Below are 21288 nucleotides of genomic sequence, written 5' to 3'. Positions count from 1 at the left end.
GAAGAAATGGGTAAGGAATTTGTAAAGCTCTGCAATTTTTATCTTTTCAGTTATTCTAACATTTTAACCATGATTTCAGTTAAAAGTACCATCTGGATTCCAGCTGAATATTGGTGAAATGTAGGTTGTTGGGAACAAAGTGTGAGACGGGTGGGACTGAGCTGTTGCTATTTAGAACAGAGTTTCCCAAACTTTGAGGTATATCTGGTATATCTCGCTTGGGGAAGTACAGAGTCCAGGGAAGGCGTGAAGAACCTTTTAACTGAACATTGTTACAATAAATCCACCATTCCCAAAGTTTCATCATATTGTTTTCATTGTTCATTTGTGTTCATTTTAGTGTTCGGATTTTTAAGGGAGGTGTGCACAATAAGATTACACTAAAGGGAGGTATCATGGCAAAAAGCTTAGGAACCCCTAATTTAGAAGTTAGTTTGTTGAGAGGAAGATGAGCCTAAGCTCCTTATTCTTTGGGGCTCTAGTCAAAGTTTGACTCTGTAAAGAATGTTCAGCTTCCTCCCCAGGTGGAGTATCAGGATGCAAAGCCCAGAAAACCATAGGAGAGGCAGAACTTTATGAGCTGAGAACTGGATTTCACAAAGTTCTCAAAAGCTGGGAACAAATCAGTATTTAGTTGTATAAAACAAACAGAACATCAGTCCTGAGAGCAATAAACACATTTTGGAAAAGGAGTCTTGGAATAACATTAATAAATATTCTTCACAGGAAATCCCATTGTCTGAAATACTCTGTCTGGAACCTGCAAAAAATTTCAGTTTATTACCACAAGAAGCAAATCCCCACTGCTTTGAAATAACTACAGCTAATGTGATCTATTACGTTGGGGAAAATGTTGAAAACCTACCAAGTCTTTCAGCTAATAACAGCGTTCTCACAAATGGTTGTGGCCCAGATGTGGCAAGAATGTGGGAGATGGCAATCCAGCATGCCCTGATGCCTGTCATTCCTAAAGGAGCATCTACTGGTTCAGGACCAAGTTTGCACAGTAAGTCTGAGGTCTGAGAACACCATACAGGTATATGACAGAAATATTCCAGATCAATTAAAGGCTCGGTCAACATCCCCAGCAACACTGAAGTGGCCCATAACAACAACAGACATTAATTAAAAAGAACTTGTCAGTTGATAATTTAATGTTTAAATAGTATAGTAGATACACTAGTGCAAATAATGAAATGAATGTGTGCATTTTAGCCCAGCATCTGGGTCCATACAGATAGGCAGAGATTCAAGTCAGTCTGCCATCAGGTGAGTGGGGTCAGAAGAGGGCAGAGTGAGGACAAAACCTAAATATAATTTCATTACAGTTTAATTCTAATTTAATTTGGTTACATAGAGGTAATATGTTACTCCTTATTCTCATTACTGTTTCCTTCTTTGCGTGTGCAAGTTCTCCCAAATGCATGTGTGAGCACCTGCTGTTATAGTAGTACAGAGTAATATTCTTTGATTTGATACTGTATGTCATACAGTAATGATTGGATCTCTTCTTTCTAGGAAATATATCCATAAGTATTTCTGTGTCCAACTGCCAAGTCCAAGAAAATATGGTAATTGACTAGTTATTTCTGTCCTTTATTATGTCAGTATGATCATTTTTTCTATTTACTTGCATTTAAGAACAGTTAAACAAATGAGGACATTCTCAAACCTAATCTAATTCCAGTGTCAGTGACATGTATTTAAGTATCTTAGTTATGCTAACCTCAGAAACTATAGAAGACATTAAATGAAATCTAGCAAGAGAGAGTTCCTTCCTCAGACTGAAGTTGTCATGATTAACAGTTGGGACTGTTGCTATTGTACCAGCCTCTCTGCTGCATAGCAACCTCCCTGCCTGAGCTTCTGGACTCCATTTCTGGTTGGTGGTGGAGTTCCCCAGACTTAAGATCTTGGGGGACTTCAATCTGCCCTCTCTAGGTCTGGGGTCTGAGGCAGCTCAGGGGTTCATGGCTACCATGACAGCCATGGGCCTATCCCAGGTCACCTAGGGCTCAATATGGGGCAGTGGTCACACACCTGATCTGGTTTTTCTGTCACAGCAGTGGCAATGTGATCTGGAATTGGAGGAACCATTGGTGTCCCCCTCGTCATGGTCAGATCATGCCCTGATTACCATGGGGTTTTCTGGTGCTATCATACACTGCAGGTAGGTAGGACCTATTAGATCAGTCCACCCTCTGCACCTGGATGGATTTCAGAGGGAGCTGGGGATTGTGCCTGCTGGTTTGTTGCACAGTCCATCTGAGGCCTTGGTTGCCACCTAGAACAGGAGGGCTGCTGAGGCCTTGGATCGGATCGTGCTGATGTGACTTCTCCCCTCTTGTGGATCCCATCATTCTCCATGGTACTTCTTCACCTTTATTGTGTCTGCATTAGATCTGCTATTAATGCCTACCTTGTGGTGGTAAACATGGCAAAGCATCAGTACTTCTCCACCTTATTGTGTCTGCAGATGGTTGTCCTGCAGCTCTGTTTTGGGTGACACGTACCTTCTTGGGTAGAGGGGGTAAGGAGACCCCCCTGCAGGGCCATGCAGAAGAATTTGCTTAGCATCTGTCTTAGCATTTGTTTAAGCTAGATGTCCAGGACAGAGTCTTGCCCTATTATCTGGGAACAGTTTGAACTAGTTGGACCTAAGGAAGTGGACAGGGTCCATGGGATCCTTATGACTGTGAGCTCAGCCACTTGCTCTTTTGATCCATGCCCCTCCTGGCTAATTAAAGCTGCCAGGGGGGTGTTGTGTGAATGGGTTCTGGAGTGGTGAATTCCTCCTTGGGTGAGGGGGTTGTTCTGCTGTCCCTTAAGGAGGTGCTAATTTGCCCCCTCCTCAAGAAACCATCGCTGGAACCCACTATACTGGACAATTTTCATCTAGTATCTAACCTCCCCTTTTGGGGGAAGGTGGCAGAGAAGGTGATCATGCAGCAGCTTCAGAGGATGCTGTATAAAGCGGATTATCTGGATACCTTTCAGTCAGGATTCAGGCCTGGGTATGGGATGGAAATGGTATTGGTTGTACTTTGGGATGATTTCTGGCAGGAATGGGATGGAGGTTGTGCATCCATCCTTGCTCTGCTTGGCCTCTTAGCAGCCTTCAATACCATCAACCATGATATCCTTCTGGACTGGCTTTGTGAAATGTCACCTGACTGTGCCTGACTTAATGACATCAGTTCTGGCTTCAGTTGTTAAGTGAATCACTGCAAGTCATTAAGTGCAACATCACATGACCACGACTTGTGAGTTTCTGCCAGCTTCCCCATTGACTTTGCTTGTCAGAAGCTGGCTGTGAAGGTCACAAATGGTGATCAAGTGACAATGAGACGCTTCAATCGTCATAAGTATGAGCCAGTTGCCAAGTGCCCAAATTGTGATCATGTGACTGTGCGGACACTGTGACAGCTGCAACTTTGAAGACCGGTTGTAAGTGTCCTTTTTCAGCACCGTTGTAACTTCGAACAGTAGCTGGACAAGTGGTTGGTTAACAAGGACTAACTACCCTTTTACAAATGTCTTAGAAATATAGAACTGGAGGAACTTTAGAAGTCATCTAGTTCAACTCCCTGAATGATCCACTACAGCATCTCTGAGTGATGACCATCCAACCACTGTTAGAGGACCACTAGCAAAGGAGAACTCAGCACTTATTGTGGCAGTGTGTTCCACTGACTGACAGCTCATACAGTCTGGAACTCTAGCCTGAATCTGAAGTTTTAGCCCATTGATTCTGACTCTGGGGCAATAGAGAATAAGTCCATTCCATTCTTTATATGACAACCCTTTAGATATTTGAAGATTGCTATCATATCTCCCCTCAAACACTTTTTCTGTAAGCAAACATACCTATATCCTTTAACTGTCCCTCATAGGGCTTGGCTTCCAGATCCTTCACCACCATGGTAGCCAAATTCACATTTTCAATGTCCTTTTTGAATTATGATACCCAGAACTGGACACAGTAGTCCACAGTACTGGACAGAGTACTCCAGATCAGATTGGATTAGGGCAGTGTAAAACAATTGCTTCTCATGATTTGAACATGCTTTACCAGAACTCAGGCTACTGCACTTTGTGTAGAATTCAGTGGCATCTGTTATTTGTGAGTTTTAATTTGCCAATTTAAGATTCAGAAAAACAATTCAAGTTGCAAAATATTTCTATCAACAGGATATCAGTACAGTGTATCAAATATTTCCAGATGAAGTTTTAGGATCAGGACAGTTTGGAATTGTTTATGGAGGTAAGACTCTTTACATATACATTAGGAAAATGAAATGTAAATGCAGCATTTCTTAGGAATTTAGAATTTATGTAACTAGGAAGCTATACCAAAAAAAAAAAATCACAAGGAAAGCAGACAGAAGACAGAATAATTATTTAGCCATTTTCAGCATGTGGCTTAAGATTTTATAATTGGAGATATACTATTCAGGATTATGGATTCTGAAACCACTTTGCAATGCTGTCTTTTGCATTTTAATTTTGGAGATTGAAGTCTGAGAAATTTTCTCCTCTGTAGGTATTTCTGTGTTGCTTTATTTATTTTTTTTAGCTAAAACTTGGCAAAAGGTTCCTACTTTCATTTGAAGGCAAGGGGTCAGGCTGGTTGTCTCTGGAAAAAACTGGCTTCTCTTGAGAATTGGCCCCATATTCTCCCAGTTCTTTTTCTATAATTGCTTGTGGGAAACTTGTGCACACAGGGTGCTTTGGACTGTGAAAAGTGGCTCTTTCTTTTAAATGACCTGGTTTGCATGGCAAAATTATGGATCACATTATTTACAATTCTTAGACAGGTTTCACCTTTTCTTGATATTTTTACAAAATATAAAAGAAGAGGTTGCAAATGTGTATAAAAAACTATTGAATAGGGCAAGAAAAAAAGAATGGCTCATAACCTTTGCTATTGTTCTATTCTCTTCTGTAGTTCTCCTGTACTGTTTTTTGCCCCATCAGAGAAAGGATTCCTGTCTATCTAAAAATATGTTTAAAAAGGTCATGGGATTAAATGTCAAAAAGATTTATTGCCTTGAATAGCCACTTTATATTTGGTGTAGTTTGAGGATTCTACTCCCAAATGCCATTGTAGTTGGGAATGATGGGCATTGTAATCCCAGAATATCCCATGGTGTCTAGCTGGGAAAACCTGCCTTGGATCAACCTTTAATTGGAAGAGAAAAGTTTCCATTAAAAAAGACAGAAGTTAGATTTTAATAAAAGAAAAAGTGAATTTTAGAAAGCACTGCTTCTCAGAACCGATCATGTTAATTGGCATATTTTTCATCAAACAGGAAAACATCGGAAAACAGGAAGAGATGTAGCAATTAAAATCATTGACAAACTGAGATTTCCAACTAAGCAAGAAAGCCAACTTCGTAATGAGGTTGCAATTTTACAGGTAACTTTTATCTAATTACCAATTATATCCTGTATGTATTTAATTTAGAGCAGGGCAATAAAACTTACTGAAAAAGGTTTCAGCAGGAGAAATCTATGGAACTAATTATACACTGAATCTCCAGATAAAGTTCTCAAGTGATGTCTTGTTTTTAGATAATTTCTAAGCTATTTTAAATACAGGAATTTTGAAATCAAAATGACCAGTATTTATAGCAGTTAATATATATTTTTAAGACAACCCATCCCAGTATAATTCAGATAATATATATCAGTGCATATTAAGGTTCTGTTTCCCCCTATGCATGTAACAATACAAGATTAACTCAGTTCAGTCATTAAGAAAAAGGGAGGAGCTTGCCATGTGTGTGTGTGTGAAGGATGAGTCTTCCTTCTGAACACAGGCAGATTATGTCTTACGTTCAAAAGGATCTATAGTTTTAGCAGCAGTTTTTACAGCAAGAAAGCCTTCCTGTGTCCAGCTTCAGGTGTGAACACTGAACTGAAATGGGGCAGTATACATGGTTTTACAAGCAGATGCTAATGGCATAGGTTTTACATCATAGATGCCAATGACAAACTCTTTTTCCAAATGTTAATCTTAACAAATCAGAGACACTCATGGCAAATTCATAGAATTTTACATCATGGATGCTGATGGGAAACCTATTCTCCCAGTGTTAATCCTAATTCTTCATAGTTCAGTTCACTGACCCATTTTAGTTTGACTTTAGACCTGGGTGTTGATTGGAGATTGTGTTGATCACTACAGATCTCTTGAGTGGATATTTATTTATTTATATCCCGCCTTTATTATTTTTTTTATAAATAACTCAAGGCGGTGACCATACCCAATACTCCTTCCTCCTCCTATTTTCCCCACAAGAACAACCCTGTGAGGTGAGTTGGGCTGAGAGAGAGTGACTGGCCCAAGGTCACCCAGCCAGCTTTCATGCCTAAAGTGGGACTAGAACTCACAGTCTCCTGGTTTGTAGCCCAGCACCTTAACCACTAGACCAATCTGGCTCATTAAAGAGCAGGGAACATTATTTTACTTTGTAAATTTTAAAATAGATTGATTAGAACAAAAAAGTTGTGTTCCCTGTATAGATAAAAATGTTAAGGTGTCAGACCAAAATTTTGACAAGTTCTAAGCAGATTTGTGCTATCCTGGGTACTTAATTAGCACAGTGTATTATTACTAATGTATTTTCTTCCTGCCTTGTTATATTTATGCTGGTGCCAAAGGACTTGAAAAATGAATGGCTGTGCAATAACCTAATATTTCCTGAAACTTGTCATTGGATGTAGACAAATTAGCTCATTTAAATAGTGTTTATCTTTTATTATAGAATCTGCATCACCTGGGGGTTGTAAATCTGGAATGCATGTTCGAGACATCAGAAAGAGTGTTTGTTGTTATGGAGAAGCTCCATGGAGACATGCTGGAGATGATCTTGTCAAGTGAAAAAGGAAGGTTGCCAGAGCGGATAACCAAGTTTTTAATTACACAGGTAAGAACCCATTAGGGATAGATATCACATATAATACTTGGATTCATATGAGATTCAATTCTATAAATTAAGTATATTCCCAAATATTCTTTATAAATAATAGAGGTTATTTAGAGATGAATGTACAAGGCAATTTTGGCTTTGTTTAGTTTTTAAAAATTTTTCCAGACCTTAATTTATCCATCTTATATCTACATTAGTTTGCAGCTTCTTTTTAAAAAAGTCTACAGGAATATTTGTTGGCATTTTCATGTGTGTTTCTCCTAATTTACACATTTTGTATGCATCTTTGCATCATAGATACATTTTTTACAAGCAGTATTCTCTTATAGTATTTCACCAATATACATATTTTTGTTTGGAAAATTGCTGCGCAAAACTCTTAGGAAGTGTGAATACCAAAAATGACTATGGCATTGTTCATATATTGATTCAGAAAGTGTGAATTTGGTAATTGGATATTAAAATGCAAACTGAACAAATTCTCCAGTGCAGTCCAGGTTAAACAAAGAGTATGTTGAACTGCTTTTCCCTTAATTAGTATGGGTCTATGTTCAGGCCAATGTTTTTGTAGTGTTAGTAATAACAATAGATTATTGATGATATTTTATGGTAACTTAATATTATGTTCCTCTCATTTTGTAAATTGTTTATCCAATTTGGAATGGGATCATAAAATCTTTAAAATCAGTTCAATTAAATCACCATCCTTGTGTTTGCTGATATCATATCACATTTCTAGGAACACATTAAAATATAAATAAATATTGAATACATTTTCTATATTACAGCACAGTTGATTTGTTTCTTTACAGATCCTTGTTGCTTTGAGGCATCTACATTTTAAAAACATTGTTCATTGTGATCTCAAGCCAGAGAATGTATTGCTAGCATCAGCTGACCCTTTTCCACAGGCAAGTCAAAATATTTTTCTTTGCATAAATACAATTTGATCCTCTATGAAAACAAATTACAATTACTGAAACTGATTTATGACACTCAATACTTCAGCTGCTTTTCACTGAAATGTGAAATAATTTTTAGAAAATAATGTAAGAAAACATATTTCATTTTCTTGAATCTGAGCTCCTCAAAGTATGATTTAGTTTTTTGTTCCAGTAATGCTTTCCATGACTATAGTCCAATAACACAACTAAAGGACCAGTTGAAAATATCTCTGCATACCTCTGTAAATTACAAAATGTGAATCAGTGCATATTGCTTTTAATCTGAATTATATGGAAGCAGAATCGACATGAGATTTTCTAGATTTTCTTTGTGTGCATGTATACGTAAATTAGTTAGCTATCGTGGCGGATTCTGATCATTATCATTGTCTCTTATATACCTTCTTCCACGTTACATGAGGATGAGTTCCAGACTGTAACTAAAGTAAAATGTATTCGTATATCTAAATCTGCGTAATTTGTGCCATAAGCTCACTATGAAGTACAGTGCACCTGCCAATGTAGAGATTGAGCATAGATGAAACATATTCTTCCTGGTTGTAGTCAAAGCCAGAAGTCTTAGTGGTAACTGGTTGATTTCCTGTGATGATGAAGCATCCTTCTCCTTCTCTTCTGGAGTAGTTTTCTTAACTTTAAAGCAATGCCTCTGTCTGCATGTGTGTTTTAAAAAACAAAGAATAATTAATCAAGTGAGAAAACATACATGCCTGTCTTTACTTTTTTTTTTTTTTTTAAAAAAAAGCTTGTTTGAGCATGAAGGAAAGGCAAAGCAACCAACTAAATTCATGTACAACTTCACTGGTATTTCAAATTTTTGAGTAAACTAGTTTGTTTATATTGCTAGGGAAATATATGTCCTAATATTGGTTCATCATATACATTCTATAAGAAACTTCATTTACTACTTCTTTCCTCTAGATTCTCTCCCTAGCTCTACAGAGCAGAGCTTTATTCTTGTTGCCTACATTGTAAGGCCCTGAATGTACTTAAGTTGTTTAAATACCAATACTACTACTAACAACACCCTTACGTGTCTTAACAGGACCTTTAAAGAAAGGGTTCTGTGTGCTTTGTATGTATTTTGTCCAATTTGTGGGAATGCATCAGTGATATAAAGAAGCATAGTACATTACTACTAAAATAGTACTAATATGCACAATGCTAAGACAAATCAGACATATTGCATACCATATACTCATCTTGGTACCTGCTAAATTAGTATTCTCATGCATAATTTATTGCTTTTTTTTAAAGCTATCACATCTTTAGGGATTCAAGCTCCAATTATTTCTGCCCACTAGCAAAACTGACATCACCCCAAGCACTCACCTACCATTTTTTTACCAATAAGTTAGAGTACCTTTTAGAACAAATGAGTGGGATGTACTGTATGTGGGAAGAAGGGGGCAGTCATCAGGAAACAATCCCATTACACAAGTAGAAATTAATTTATCTATTGGATATAGCCCTACTTTATAACGGAGTTGTCTCATCAATTTTTGTACCAAATAGGTGAAGCTTTGTGATTTTGGTTTTGCCCGAATTATTGGAGAGAAGTCATTTAGACGTTCACTTGTGGGTACACCAGCATATCTTGCTCCTGAAGTTCTGAGAAACAAAGGATACAATAGATCACTTGATATGTGGTCCGTTGGGGTCATTATTTATGTTAGCCTCAGTGGTACATTTCCATTCAATGAAGATGAGGATATTCATGATCAAATCCAGAATGCTGCTTTTATGTACCCACCCAATCCCTGGAAGGAAATCTCTCATGAAGGTATTCCTTTTTTTATTTTATTTGTTTATTTATTTAGATATGTACTAATATATCTATTAATTAAACATATAGGATGCCTTTCCATATAGGATATGCAACATAATTATCTGCAGAGTAATAGAAATAATAATAATAATAATAATAATAATAATAATAATAATAATCCATAATCAAATCCAAAGAGAAGATTAAAAAGATCTGATTATAATCTTAAAAAGAATATTGTAGCTGGCACTAAATTCAATATGGTAAGATTTTTTTCTTACCTTTTAAGTACAAGGTGGATGAATTCTTACTTCATTTCTTTTTATCAAAAATCAAAACGAAACATTCATGCAGTTACTTGACTGCACAGTACTTCCTCCTTTGTACTTGGAGACACAGTGCCCCTAGAGTGAGACTTCATGATACATAAGAATTTATCCTTTAAAGGGAACTAATAGGGTCATGGGTTGCATTCTGCATTTTCGCTTAGCCCTATCACTGAAAATATTTAATCACATCTCATTGAATAACATCAATTTACTCGTGCATAGGGCTATGCAACACTTCAGACTTGCTTTCCAAAAATGTTTTGGGGAGAACTGGAACACAAAGCAGAACATGTCTGCAAAGCCTTAAAGCAGTCTGACCTTTCTCCAGGACTGCATGGCTGTCTTGTGCAACTACTGTATTGTTCTGGGTAAGGGCACAGCTGCTTTGTGGTGTTGCAGTCAGGTACTGCATTCACTCTCCAAAGGACTTGGGGATTGAATCTGAAGCTTGCACAAACATACTACTGAACATTGATTTACTGCCAACTCACAAAGAAGCTGATCAGAGATGGAATTCTTCCATGATTGAATTCCTCTGTGAAGTGTGTACATTATGTCATATACATGTCCAGAGATACCCTGTACTATGTATCAGTTGGATGCTTTTCTTCTAGTAATATAGCATAGGAACATGAGACATTTGGAAAGGACAAGCGTTTTCCAGGGAAAGTGAACTGCAGCACTTATTAAAATAGAGGTGGAAAACTTAGGATACTCTAAACTAAACCTGATGAGCTAAAACTTAGCAATTCCATTCAGCCTTCAGTAGTGAAAGCTGTTGCAGCCTGCAAAGAACTCCCATCCCTGACTTTAGGGTTCAATTAAATGTTAAGGAGGAACTACAGTTTTTTTTTAATAGTTTGTCATGGGGAAACATTGCATAAAGATGGTATGTTTATTTATTCCCTCTCCTTAAGATCAAGGAGCCCTATATACTATGGGGAGGGGTGGCTTTCAGTTAAATCAGGCTGGGGAAGAAATAATTAAATTTCTTCATCATGAAGGCTAGGAGTCCCAGTAAAAATCAGAGTACCTTCTCTCCCAGACATACTGTGGAGTTGAGCGTTCAGTATGTCAAATTCCTGAATAAAAGTGTGTTTTTATATAATGCAATATTTGGAAAATTGTATAGAACTGTGCATACAATTAGTACAATGCCATGTATACATTGATTGTGCTATAAAGTCAGTGTCAATTCTTAGTGACCACATAGGAAGATTTTCTCCAGAAGGATCTGACCCCAACCTGGTCCTTCACATCTTCCAATGGTGCATCCATCACCACTGTGATTGAGTCCATCCATCTTGCTGCTGGTTGTCCTCTTCTTCCTTTGCTTCCAACCTTCTCAGCATTATAGACTTTTCTAGAGAGTTAGGTCTTTGCATAATGTGTCAATAATATGATAATTTGAGCCTAGTCTTTTGTGTCTCAAGTGAGATCTCTGAATTTATTTGGCCTATGATCTGTTTGATGGTTTTCTTGGCTATCCATGTTATTCTCATGAGTCCTCTGGAACATCAACATTCAAAATCATCAATAATCTTTCTATTTCTCTTCTTCAAAGTCCAACTTTTGCTTTGATGGAGTGTCACAAGGAAAATCATTGCCTGCACAATGCTGATCTCCTGGCATCTGAATCTTTTCAAAGGCCTTCATGGTTACTCTACCAAGTGCTAGTTTGTGGCATATTTCTTGTCTGCTGGTTCTTTTACTATTGTTAGTTGATTCTAAAAGGCAGAAGCTATCCACCACTTGATTATCTTCATTGCCAGTTCTAAAACTGGTTGCTGAATTTGTTCTCGTTAGTTTGTGTTGTTGTTTATTCGTTTAGTCGCTTCCGACTCTTCGTGACTTCATGGATCAGCCCACGCCAGAACTTCCTGTTGGTTGTCAACACCCCCAGCTCCCCCAGGGACGACTCCGTCACCTCTAGAATATCATCCATCCCCCTTGCCCTTGGTCGGCCCCTCTTCCTTTTGCCCTCCACTCTCCCTAGCATCAGCATCTTCTCCAGGGTTTCCTGTCTTCTCATGATGTGGCCAAAGTATTTCAGTTTTGCCTTTAATATCGTTCCCTCAAGTAAGCAGTCTGGTTTTATTTCCTGGAGGATGGACTGGTTTGATCTTCTTGCAGTCCAAGGCACTCTCAGAATTTTCCTCCAACACCACAGTTCAAAAGCATCTATCTTCCTTCTCTCAGCCTTCCTTATGGTCCAGCTCTCGCAGCCATATGTTACTACGGGGAACACCATTGCTTTAACTATGCAGACCTTTGTTGTCAGTGTGATGTCTCTGTTCTTAACTATTTTATTGAGATTTGTCATTGCTCTTCTCCCAAGGATTAAGCGTCTTCTGATTTCCTGACTGCAGTCAGCATCTGCAGTAATCTTCGCACCTAGAAATACAAAGTCTTTCACTGTCCCTACATTTTCTCCCTCTATTTGCCAGTTATCGGTCAAGCCGGTTGCCATAATCTTGGTTTTTTTGAGGTTTAGCTGCAAGCCAGCTTTTGCACTTTCTTCTTTCACCTTCATCGTAAGGCTCCTCAGTTCCTCTTCACTTTCAGCCATCAAAGTGGTATCATCTGCATATCTGAGATTGTTAATGTTTCTTCCAGTGATTTTAACTCCAGCCTTGGATTCCTCAAGCCCAGCATGTCGCATTATATGTTCTGCGTACAAGTTGAATAGGTAGGGTGAGAGTATACAGCCCTGCCGTACTCCTTTCCCAATCTTAAACCAGTCCGTTGTTCCGTGGTCTGTCCTTACTGTTGCTACTTGGTTGTTATACAGATTCCTCAGGAGGCATACAAGATGACTTGGTATCCTCATACCTCTAAGAACTTGCCACATGTTGTTATGGTCCACACAGTCAAAGGCTTTAGAATAGTCAATAAAACAGAAATAGATGTTTTTCTGAAACTCCCTGGCTTTTTCCATTATCCAGAGGATATTGGCAATTTGGTCCCTAGTTCCTCTGCCTTTTCTAAACCCAGCTTGTACATCTGGCAATTCTCGCTCCATGAATTGCTAAAGTCTACCTTGCAGGATCTTGAGCATTACCTTACTGGCATGTGAAATGAGTGCCATCGTTCGATAGTTTGAACATTCTTTCGTGTTTCCCTTTTTTGGTATGGGGATATAAGTTGATTTTTTCCAATCTGATGGCCATTCTTGTGTTTTCCAAATTTGCTGGCATACAGCATGCATTACCTTGACAGCATCATCTTGCAAGATTTTGAACAGTTCAGCTGGGATGCCATCGTCTCCTGCTGCCTTGTTATTAGCAATGCTTCTTAAGGCCCATTCAACCTCACTCTTCAGGATGTCTGGCTCTAGCTCACTGACCACACCATCAAAGCTATCCCCGATATTGTTATCCTTCCTATACAGGTCTTCTGTATATTCCTGCCACCTTTTCTTGATTTCTTCTTCTTCTGTTAGGTCCTTGCCATCTTTGTTTTTGATCATACCCATTTTTGCCTGGAATTTACCACCGATGTTTCTAATTTTCTGGAAGAGGTCTCTTGTCCTTCCTATTCTATTGTCTTCTTCCACTTTAAAATTGCTTGTTTAAAAATAATTCCTTATCTCTTCTGGCTAACCTCTGGAATTTTGCATTTAATTGGGCATATCTCCCCCTATCACTGTTGCCTTTTGCTTTCCTTCTTTCTTGGGCTACTTCTAGTGTCTCAGCAGACAGGCATTTTGCCTTCTTGGTATTCTCTTTCTTTGGGATGTATTTTGTTGCCGCCTCCTGAACAATGTTGCGAACTTCTGTCCAGAGTTCTTCCAGGACCCTATCTACTAAGTCCAGTCCCTTAAATCTATTCTTCACCTCCACTGCATATTCCTTAGGAATATTAGTGAGCTCATATCCAGCTGATCTGTGGGTCTTCCCTAATCTCTTTAGTCTGATCCTAAATTGTGCAAGAAGAAGTTCGTGATCGGAACTACAGTCAGCTCCAGGTCTTGTTTTTACCGACTGTATAGATGTCCGCCACCTTTGGCTGCAAAGGATGTGCTCAATCTGATTTCGGTGTTGTCCATCTGGTGAAGTCCATGTATAAAGCCGTCTCTTAGGTTGTTGGAAGAGAGTGTTTGTTATGCAGAGTGAGTTGTCTTGGCAAAATTCTATCAGCCTATGTCCTGCTTCATTTTGTTCTCCCAGGCCATGCTTACCTGTAATTCCAGGTGTCATTTGACTGCCCACCTTAGCATTCCAGTCTCCCTTGATGAAAGTAACATCTCTTTTAGGCGTGTTGTCCAGTAGGTGCTGCAGATCCTCATAGAACTGCTCTACTTCAGCTTCTTCAGCATCTGTGGTTGGGGCATATATTTGGATCACCGTGATGTTAGATGGCTTGCCCTGAATTCGAATTGAGATCATTCTATTGTTTTTTGGATTGTATCCAAGCACTGCTTTAGCCACTTTACTATTAATTATGAAGGCTACTCCATTTCCTCTGTGGTCCTCTTGTCCACAGTAGTAGATCTGGTGGTCATTTGATGTGAAGTGGCCCATTCCAGTCCATTTCAGTTCACTGATGCCCAAAATGTCTATCTTTAATCTTGACATCTCACCAATAACCACATCCAATTTGCCCTGGCTCATAGATCTTACATTCCAGGTTCCAATGGTGTGTTGATCCTTAGAACATCGGATTCGCCGTTCACCACCAGCATCGTCGGCCGCTAGCCGTCCTTTCGGCTTTGAGCTAGCTGCGTCATCACGTCTGGGGCTAGTTGAACTCATCCTCTGTTCCTCCCCAGTAGCATTTTGACCATCTTCCGACCTGTGGGTCTCATCTTCCGATGGTATATCGACATATCTCTGGTTGTACTGATCCATTTAGTTTTCATGGCAAGAATACTGGGGTGGGTTGCCATTACCTTCCCCAGGGATCTCATTTAGTCTGACCTCTCTGTCATGACCTTCCCGTCTTGGGTGGCCCTTCACGGTTTAGCTCATGGCATCATTGAGGTGCTCAAGCTCCAGCACCATGACAAGGTAACGATCCTTTGCTGAAGTCTCAATAGTTTGGTCTTCTTTATATTTAATCTCAGTTCCATTTTTTCACTTTGTTCCCTGAATTTCATTACTAGAGTTTGCAGATTATTTGCATGGTCAGCTATCAGAGTAATGTCATCCACATACCATAAGTTTTGGATGTTTTAAAACCATGCTCATCTTCTTCCAATCCAGTTTCCCTCAATATATCTTCTACATACAGGCTGAATAAAAAGCAGGAAGTATACATCCTTGTCTCACTCCTTTGCCAAACTGGAGCCAGGATGTTTTCCATATCCTGTCCATACGGTGGCTTCCTTTCTGGTGTATAGGTTTCACATGATGACAATGAGATTTTCTGGGATTTCCAGTTTTCTTGGCATATTCCATAACTTGATCTTGAAGGCCTTTCTATAAACAAGGAAATACATACTGACTTTTGGGGGGTAATCTTTCACTTTCTCAATTATCAAACATGCATCAACAATAATGTATATACATTAGACTTGTGCAAATTATTTGTTTGTGAAAGTTCTTTCACTTTCACCAGCAAAGGATCTTCTATGCATACACATATCCAAAAGACCTCAGGAGGGGCTGCATTGTGACTTTCAAGGAGCAAATCCAGAGGAACTTTTTGGAAAGAGCCTTGTTGAATGATTTGTACAGTCCTAACATACCTGCAACTTGTACTTGTGCACAGATTAATGTGTGGAGTAGGAAGCAGCACAGAGGAAACATATTCTTGTTGGAGAGAGAAAAGATCTGCAGATTACTACAGATTTATTTGAATGCTGTTTTGCATTTCAAGATAGACTTCTATTTCATCTTTCTTATATACAGCATCATTTTTATTGTATTCTGGAGAAGAGAATGTGCAATTGCCAGTATCAATACCAAAGGTGAGGTTTAACTTGACTAGAAAGCAGTAGTCCACTCAAGGCTATTCTAGCCAGGAAGAAAATTGGTTTACACCCAGGGCAATTTATTACTCCCATTAATGTGTAATATTAAAAATTCTTTGAGGTTGCCTAATGTTGCTATGCCTGGTTACATTTTTGACCCTGCATACAGTACATTTTTGGACGGAATAACTGATTCTGAAAGTTGAATATAAAATAAGTTTTGAAAAGTGTCTAATAACTATTGTTTTATAACATTAATCATATTTCTGTGTAATTCTATCATGGTTATAGTTATATAGAATGCTTCACTTGAGTTATGGGATGAAACAATCCAGCTTCTTTAAACTAACTTATTTTCTTATTATGCTGGAAACTAACATTATTGAGTTCATTAAGACTTAGTTTTCCTAGGACCAGTACCATGCAAAAATAGGAAGGCCTATAATTCATGGTTTGCATGTGACTGGTTAAACCAACTCTCAGCATGTTAAGCTAGGAGTTTCAGAACACCTGGGAATTAGCAACTGCCTATCAGTAGTAAAATACTATGATGCAATTTAGTAATCTCAACAAACAAAAGTTGGCTATCACATATAAAATATACTTTCCATGTATAGAATGTTTCTTATTTATTGCAGTCCCATTCTTTTTAGTTGACGATACTCTTGATGTGGCTTATGAACAATCAGTAAAAATTATTCAGCCTATAGGCTTACACTGTAAAAAAAAAAGAGGAGGAAGAATGATGGTAGACATATATCTCTGGACATTTTGTGACATTGTTTAATGTTAATCTTACAATCACATAAGAGTCCTTATAAATATTCATCTGTTGTATTAGCTATTCCTTTTATAAAACATTATGGTGTTTTTGCATAGATAATATGAAATATACTATCAAACAAGGAATAGACATTAGAAAACTACACTGATCTCAAGAATTATCCCGATTAGAGGTTCATGCATGTGCTAATATGCATATGGACCTTCTACTAATTGTTGACTGCTTCTATATGACAAACTTGATTATCTACTGAATACAGAGATGGCTAATTTAAAACACATCAGTTGTATGATTTTCAGTTGTACTTTAATATTTTCTTTAATTGCTGAACGCAGCAACCACACAGTGGCTGAATATTTCTTGCCATTTCATATACTTCTAATGTGGAAACTTAATATAAAACTTGAAACAAATTATGGGTATAAACAAAGATACATTCTTGATTCTCTTATTGAGATTGGCAAATTATATTTAACCAAGAAAAATTAAACTGAAGAATGCATAGACATGCATGTTTTCCGGCCAGATATTAAGTGTTCATGAGACAAATATATTACAAGCCACCTTCATGCATTTCCTGATATAAAGAGGAAACATGTAATGACTGGAGAGCATTTCAGTACCTCTGGAGGTGATTTGGTATTGGCTTGTTTAGCTGTAATGGCTATGTGTTGAGAGGGGATATCTGGGGAGGAATACTTAATATATGACAGCTGTTTCTTTTCAACCAAATATACCCAATGTATGGATGCCAGGTACATTTAGCAGTGATAACACTGTCATTGTATGATACCTTTGATGTCATTACTGGACCTTCCTTTTTTCAGGCTGTATTTCTCCTCCCACCCCAGAACACTGCAATACTGACTAAGGAGAATGGAACAGCTAGAGAACAAGCTTCTTGAAAAAGCCCTTGGTTGAATTACAACATCATATTCTATATATAACCATCTTTTGAAATCTATCTATGATATGCTGGGACAATCATATTGATTTGTCAGTAGAGAATAGATATATCAGCACACAAGAGAACCATATTTCACTTTCCACCACAACAGTTTTCACAGCCAAACAGCTTGTCTAGCAGTGAAAACTGCACAGAAAAAAGCAAAAACAAACAAGAAGTTTCATACATTAAGGTCCTGTCCATTAGGCTGTTGAAGCACAAATGTCAAAAAAAGACTGATACTGTATGATCGTCACCTTTCTGTTAATTTGAACTTCTCTTTTTAACACATTTAAGCCATGCCTTTCTGTCAGAATGGTTGAAAAAACTGAATTACTCCTATTTTGATTTTGTTATTGCATGATATTCAAGCATATTTTAGGGAATGGTGTCCTCTGAAATTGCATTTTTCTTCTCTAGCTATTGATCTCATAAATAATTTGTTGCAAGTGAAAATGAGAAAACGTTACAGTGTGGACAAGACATTAAGCCACCCCTGGCTACAGGTAATGCTATAAATTTCATGCTTTTTACATCTTTTGTATTTGTAGTTAGGTACCAAACAAAGATATGGGACGCGGTGGCGCTGCGGGTTAAACCGCTGAGCTGCTGAGCTTGCTGATCGGAAGTTCGGCAGTTCAAATCCACGTGACGGGGTGAGCTCCCGTTGCTAGTCCCAGCTCCTGCCAACCCAGCAGTTCGAAAACATGCAAATGTGAGTAGATTAATAGGTACTGCTTCGGTGGGCAGGTAACGGCGTTCCGTTCAGTCATGCCGGCCACATGACCACGGAAGTGTCTATGGACAAACGCCGGCTCTTTGGTTTTGAAACGGAGATGAGCACCGCCCCCTAGAGTCAGACACGACTGGACTTAATGTCAAGGGAAACCTTTACCTTTACCTACCAAACAAAGACAACAGTTTATCAACTGCTACACATGTAAGCACAATTATCTGGACATTTGAAAAGCAAGGGGCTGGTTTAAATGCTAATAGGCTCATGTGTGGGCAGCTCCAGTATATGATGAGCTTCCCAGAATCCAAGTTTAATACTTCTTGAATTGTGCACAGCATTGCCTAGTTTACATGAAGTTATGATGTACCACATACTTTTCATGCAGAATGTCCTGGGTTCAGAACTCTGTCAGAATCCTGGCAGACTATTGCCATTCAGTGTACATCATCTTTCCCCAAACTGGCATCCCTGCATGATTGGATTTCAAATTCCCCAAAAGACTTGGTGACTAGGAATTCTGGAACATAGATTAAACTGAAATAGTTGAACTGGTGGTCCATCTGCATGTTGAGATGAAGCTATATCTGACCTTTTAAAAAGTAAGGTGCGTTATATCTCTTATTACTAGAATATAAAGTGTTTGTGATATTGTTTATACTGTCAGTGATTTTTCTGAATATAAATTAAACTTGTTATCCTGTTTTACAGGATTACCAAGCTTGGCTGGATTTACGTGAGCTTGAATGTAAAATAGGTGAGCGTTATATCACCCATGAAAGCGATGACTCCCGCTGGGAACAATATGCAGGAGACAATAGTTTGCAGTATCCAGCACACCTTATGAGTCTGAGCACTAACCACCGTGAAAATCCTGAGCCAGAAGAAGCAGAGTTGAAAACCCTCAGGGAGCGTGTCAGCATCCTTTGAATTACAATCTGTCAAAACACTGTGGAACTAATAAATACATACGGCCATGTTTAACTTTTGCTTTGCAGAACATGCCATTATTTTCTGTCAGATGGGAATAAAGCTGTTACACTGTTACTACCATTGATATATGGGAGTTGCCAAGACAAATCAACAGATTATTATTATTATTATTATTATTATTATTATTATTATTATTATGTGAGCAAGTGTGTTATATTTACAAATAAGTTCCCAGAAACGTTCACCTGTTGTTGTGGATGATTTCTATTATACTTTGAGCATCCAAATCTGTTTCCACTGTGCCTTTTCAGGTGAAGGTTCCTCTTAGTCAAACTTTCCTGTCTCAGATGGAGCATTCCGAGGCCATTCTTGGGTTTTGTGTGCAGCATTGACTAGCATTGTTTGCAAACTCTTGAAGAGTAGATTACTACCACTGTTCTGTGAACAACTTTTTAATGTTTTTAATAAAGTTAGGGACTTAATGTTTCTTGTTTTTGCTGTGGAACAATGTATTGACATCCTGATACAAGGAAGCACAAATAGAAATTGTACAGTTGCAGATGAGTCATTGCTTTGGTTATGGGCATTTATAAGAATGCACCCATAGTAAGGGTGCAGCCTGTTTTTAAGCATGAACACCATAATAATGGAAACTGCAGCCTCTGTTTAGTAGTTCACTTCCTTGTTCTTATACTAGCCTGCTGTAATACATACATTTAAAAGCTGAGCAACATGATGTTTTCATGAATGTTTTCAATAAAATTCTGCTTAAAGCATCAAAAACTTTGAATTACTTTGCCAATGGAGAGTCAGTGTTGCCAGGCTTAACCCAGGAGCATCTGTCCATAATAATTACAAAGACTCTGCAAAATAGCTGTCATCTAACTTCCCCAAACTTTTCTTGCCCCACAAAATAGGCTTCTGCCCTTCTCAGTGTGCTTCAGAACTTCTGGTAGTGTTTGAAGTTACTTTATTGTTGCTTGGTGATGCAGGAAGTGATTGCTGCTCTTACATAGATCTCATGCACCTCTTCTCCATTGGCCTTCAGCCTCTGATCAAAAAACATCCTCTGGAAAGACTTCTGTATTTTTCCTTGAGATTCAGTTGAAATGTGGAAAGTCAGGGAGTCTATAGAACACTGAAAAGATGGTTGTGTACTAAGGCAGGACACTTATACATATCTCCCAACCATCTTATAACTAAAGCAGGGGCCTGAATGTGGCAGCCCTTTCCTCAGTTGACATTTCAATTGAAATTTCAAATTACAAAGCAGTTTATTCTACATCAGATTAAAGGAAAGAATTGTGAGAAATTATTGGCATAGCATTGCATTATGTATTCTCTTCAAAGTAATCACAAAACAGTGTTGTGACTCTAAAGATAATTAGAATAGTCACACTATTTACATTTGATCAATTTTGGGATTACCTGCAATGCTTTTTTCATAAAATCAGCTTTTAGCAATCAGCTTCTTGTCTTTTCAATGCAGGTATTGGCAGATGTTTCTCACATTTGCCCCTGACCATAATTGAAATTCAGTGGCAAATAATGGGGTTGTCTCTCTGGAATATATGAATTTGAAAGATCAATGGCATAACTACAAATCTTTAGTAAAGATTTGTAGTTATTTCCAGGGGAATGAGAGTAGGAGGTAGAATACATTTATTGTACATTTAGTTCATTCTATTTTCAGGTTGTAGAATTTACATACCAGGATAAAAGGTAAGTAGCAGATGTCATTGACAGAAGAAAATGCTGATTGAGATGCAATGTTTATATCCAGAAGAAGTGACCTTACAGTCCCAGAATAAAATCCATTTTTAAGATGTGCAGAAATAATCAAGTACTCTCAGCACACCAACCAAGCAATTTACTATTCCATTAGTAATTTTTCAAAGCTAACTTTTTATAATCCATTTCCACATCCTTTGAGTAATAGTTGCTAGACCTTATTTAATGGTAAATCTGCTACTTATTTTTAAAA

The 21288-nt window shown here is 38.1% G+C and overlaps 1 protein-coding gene across 1 annotated transcript in view; it reads left to right on the top strand.

Moving 5' to 3' along the window:
• The window catches only part of PRKD1 (protein kinase D1), a 114502-nt gene extending 94421 nt beyond the window's left edge, over nt 1-20081 (top strand). The window contains exons 11-19 of the mRNA XM_063290007.1: nt 727-1006; nt 1519-1571; nt 4192-4264; nt 5313-5419; nt 6771-6932; nt 7748-7846; nt 9413-9680; nt 18059-18144; nt 19083-20081. Of these exons, the coding sequence (XP_063146077.1) occupies nt 727-1006; nt 1519-1571; nt 4192-4264; nt 5313-5419; nt 6771-6932; nt 7748-7846; nt 9413-9680; nt 18059-18144; nt 19083-19301 (1347 nt within the window). The 3' untranslated portion in view covers nt 19302-20081. The remainder of the gene's footprint in view (nt 1-726; nt 1007-1518; nt 1572-4191; nt 4265-5312; nt 5420-6770; nt 6933-7747; nt 7847-9412; nt 9681-18058; nt 18145-19082) is intronic.
• The last annotated feature ends 1207 nt before the right edge of the window (nt 20082-21288 follow it).

The sequence above is a fragment of the Candoia aspera genome, chromosome 1, assembly GCF_035149785.1.
Source record: "Candoia aspera isolate rCanAsp1 chromosome 1, rCanAsp1.hap2, whole genome shotgun sequence".
Lineage (NCBI taxonomy): Eukaryota > Metazoa > Chordata > Lepidosauria > Squamata > Boidae > Candoia > Candoia aspera.
This window is presented reverse-complemented; position numbering and strand designations above follow the sequence as displayed.